The sequence below is a fragment of the Vigna umbellata genome, chromosome 8 (assembly GCF_029865625.1).
Source record: "Vigna umbellata cultivar VRB3 chromosome 8, Vumbellata_1.0, whole genome shotgun sequence".
In the NCBI taxonomy this organism is placed as follows: Eukaryota; Viridiplantae; Streptophyta; class Magnoliopsida; order Fabales; family Fabaceae; genus Vigna; species Vigna umbellata.
Window position 1 is genome coordinate 30,720,866 of NC_142172.1, and position 3,587 is coordinate 30,724,452.

Sequence of the window (3,587 nt, forward strand, 5' to 3'; positions counted from 1 at the left end):
TTACTAAAGATATAGGCTACTTTCAAATTTTAACCTACTTTAATTTGGGCTTAGCTATGCCCATTCCAAAAGTTTGCAAGTTACTAATGGGTTAGCCTTATTTTCTTATAACTATTTAAATTATCATTATACTACTTGTTTGGTCATCATGTAGATATTATAAATCTTTTAAAAAAAATAAAAATAAAAATAAGAAGAAAGAATTGTGTTTTTTTTAATGTTTAATTATTCTTTTAGTTTCTACTTTGGTTGAAATGTTTGAAATTGATTCTCACTTTTAAAAAAGTTGCGATGGTGTCTCAATTTTTGAAAAGAATTTCAATTGCATTCTAACTTTTCAAAAAGAAAGTGTCTCAATTATGTTTTCTTAAAATAAATTACTAATAACGTTGTTTCTTCTATATTTTTTATAAAATTTTGTTACCACGCATTCTTGATGACACGTGACGTGGGAGATACTCCCCTGTCAGTGAATATCAAGTGTTATTATTTACATTTTAATGTAGTCTCTAATATGTTTCGTTGATTCAATTTAGTCGAATTTTCTCTCAAAATGAAGCAATATTGACTCTCTCCAAATTGAGATAAAATTTATCATTTATATAAATATTATATTGATATGTTTATTAAAAATGACTTTTTAATATATTATTTTATTATATATTATTAATCCATATTTTTTTATAAGATTAAAGCTAATTAAGTATAAATATTTTTACAAAAAAATAAGTATTTAAAACTAATACATTATTAATCCATGTTTCTTTATAAAAATAAATTAATTATACAATTTATACAAAATAATAAAATTGATCATTTTCTAATTGGGACCAAATTTATTATATGTATAAATGTTATACTAATATTTATATTAAATTTAGTAGTTAAGTCATGATTAACAAAACATGAATTAATAATATACAATAATGTAATATGTTAAAAAGTCATTTTTAATAAAAATATCAATATGATATTTATACAAATAATAAATTTTGACTCAATTTGGATAAGGATAATATTGTTTAATTTTAAAATTACTGAGACTAAATAGAATCAAAGAAACGTAGAGAATGAATTAAAATCCAGATAATAACACTTAATGACAATGACATATGATAGTTTCCTAGGTGGCATTGCCACATATCACATCCGACTATTAAAATTATAGGTTATGTTTGCTTTATTTATTTCTTCATGTATTTACTATTTAATTATTAATTATTTAGTATTTAAATATTTCAATTATATATATTCAGATTCAATATTTATGTATTCATAATTATTTATTGCTGTATTTGTAATTGTGATGTATTTTTATTTATTATTGATTCAATACTGAATTATAAATATTGATTATTTAATTTCATAAAATACTTCAATCCTATACATGCAATTTAGTAAAGTAACGATATTGAAATAATCACAAGTATATCAAATAGATTACAAATAATAAAGTTCACTCTAAGAAACAGTTATTGTTAATGAAATAAAAAGATACAATGATTATAAATATTTGTTAGCATGTGAGACAATTTGAAAAAATAATTTAGCTTTGATATCCATTAAAGATGACCAACTGTTAAGAGGTTAGCATTTCATCTTCCAAACCAGCAATCAATTTTGTTTAAAGATCACTTTTAAATTGATAAGATAGTTAGCAAGAACGAAAATGTCAATACAAAGTTTTTAGCTTGGTTTGAGACTAACAATAAAATATCATTTTGCTTCTGCATTTTCTAATTTATGCCTTCATTAAAATCATTGACAAAGTGCAAGAACAATATATATACAAATTCTACATGTTATATTTTCTAGTATACTTTTTTTTTTATGTGGCATATGTTTAACTTGATTTATAAACGAACCCTACCAAATCGATTTCATGAAAAATTAGAAACTTATAAACAAGAAAATTTATTTAATTTTAAAAATAATATTCATAAACAGCCATTTTTCTTTAACTTTTGGGAAAACGCGAACCTTAACTGTGATCGTCGGTGACGAAAACCTTGATTCCTCTTTTCCTCAGAGCGTTAACCACGGTCCATACCTTATCCCCGTTGTCCACACTCTTCTTCTTAATCTCCTTCTCAACGTTAAAGTGGACCCCACCTCCCACTCCCACCTCCGGCGCCTCCGTTTTCAGCCGCATCGCCAACACCTCCCCGACGGACGCCGCCGCTCTCGCGTCACACCCCTTCCCCCATTCGAACGCGCTTCTCAGTGCATGCTCCACGCTGGACGCACTCGCCACCTCTCTCCCGTTGTTCCCTTCCACCACCTTCGCCGTCATGTGCTTCGCCGACACGAAAACCCTTAACACATACCTCATCCCCATTCCAATCCCAACGCTTTGGGCTCCCCAATATAGCTTGGGCCTTCCTCACTCGGCCCAATACAAATCTAGAAACCCCGTTTTTAATCCCAGACGAATGTGGCAACAAGGATAATACTAATTGGAGCAATGGCACCATCTACTGTTACGCTTATTCCGCCACGATTCACCCTCTTCACTTATCCTAGAAACAACGCTTCTAGAATCTTCCATCTCCGTTCTCCTCTCACGCGTTCTATCTCTGCGATGACGACACAGCAAGGATCCTCTTCTACCAAAACGGTGCGTAGTGACGAACTCAATCTTGATTATTGTTATATGCCATCTGTGGTGAGATTGTGATTTAGATTGGCCAAGCTGATTGGGTGCAGGAGAGAGTGGTGATAAAGGGGAGGGTGCAGGGAGTGTTCTACCGGAACTGGACGATTGAAAATGCGACGCAGTTAGGGTTAAAGGGGTGGGTGCGCAACCGGAAGGACGGGTCCGTGGAGGCTCTGTTCTCTGGGAATGTTGATGCGGTGCAGGAGATGGAGCAAAGGTGTCGACGTGGCCCTCCTGATGCGCTTGTCACGGGGCTTCAGGTTTTTCCCTCGGATGATGATCCCGGCACTGGATTTCACCGCAAGCCAACGCTTTGATCTTCTATCCTTCCATCAATTCGGTAATTTCCCTCGTACGTACCTGCCACCGACCTAGAGGCAGTGAATCTCTGTGCACCTATCTTTTTCGATGATTTGGTGGTGTATAAATTGTGTATGGAGAAGAATAAGTAAATTTAGCTTTTAGTAGACTCTATTTAGTCCTTCTACAATGCATTTGTTCCTTAAGTTGCAAGTCTGAAGGTATAAAAGCTTACATTTTCTTATATAGTTAATAATATGTGTGATATTCTTTTGTTTCAATTTCTTTTTTCTTGTATAAAGTAAATATAGTCTCTGTGCAAATTATCAAAGAAGTTTATCAAGTTGATTTGGAAAATTTAAAAATTATTTGCATGACATATTTTTGTTAACAAAAAGGGGATAAACCACACACAAGTTTGGATCTTGGTAAAATATTTAATGTGGCTTGAATGTATTTAGCTTAATGGAAAATCATTCCGCTTGGTAAAGGTTTTATAAGTTTTCTTTTCTTTCATTAGAAGGTATGCAAATGTTTTGGAACATCAAATAACATATCGACATCAATTTAGACACAAACAAAAGATCTTCCAGACTTAATCATAATGCAATCGTCTAATCGTCCAAGGATA

General features: G+C 31.9%; 1 protein-coding gene across 1 annotated transcript; it reads left to right on the top strand.

Moving 5' to 3' along the window:
- The first annotated feature begins 2,464 nt into the window (after positions 1-2,464).
- Positions 2,465-3,237, top strand: LOC124827344 (acylphosphatase family). The gene is made up of 2 exons (XM_047300364.2): positions 2,465-2,617; positions 2,707-3,237. Exons 1-2 carry the CDS (start codon positions 2,465-2,467, stop codon positions 2,971-2,973), a joined length of 420 nt encoding a protein of 139 aa, XP_047156320.1. The 3' UTR covers positions 2,974-3,237.
- Positions 3,238-3,587: the final 350 nt, after the last annotated feature.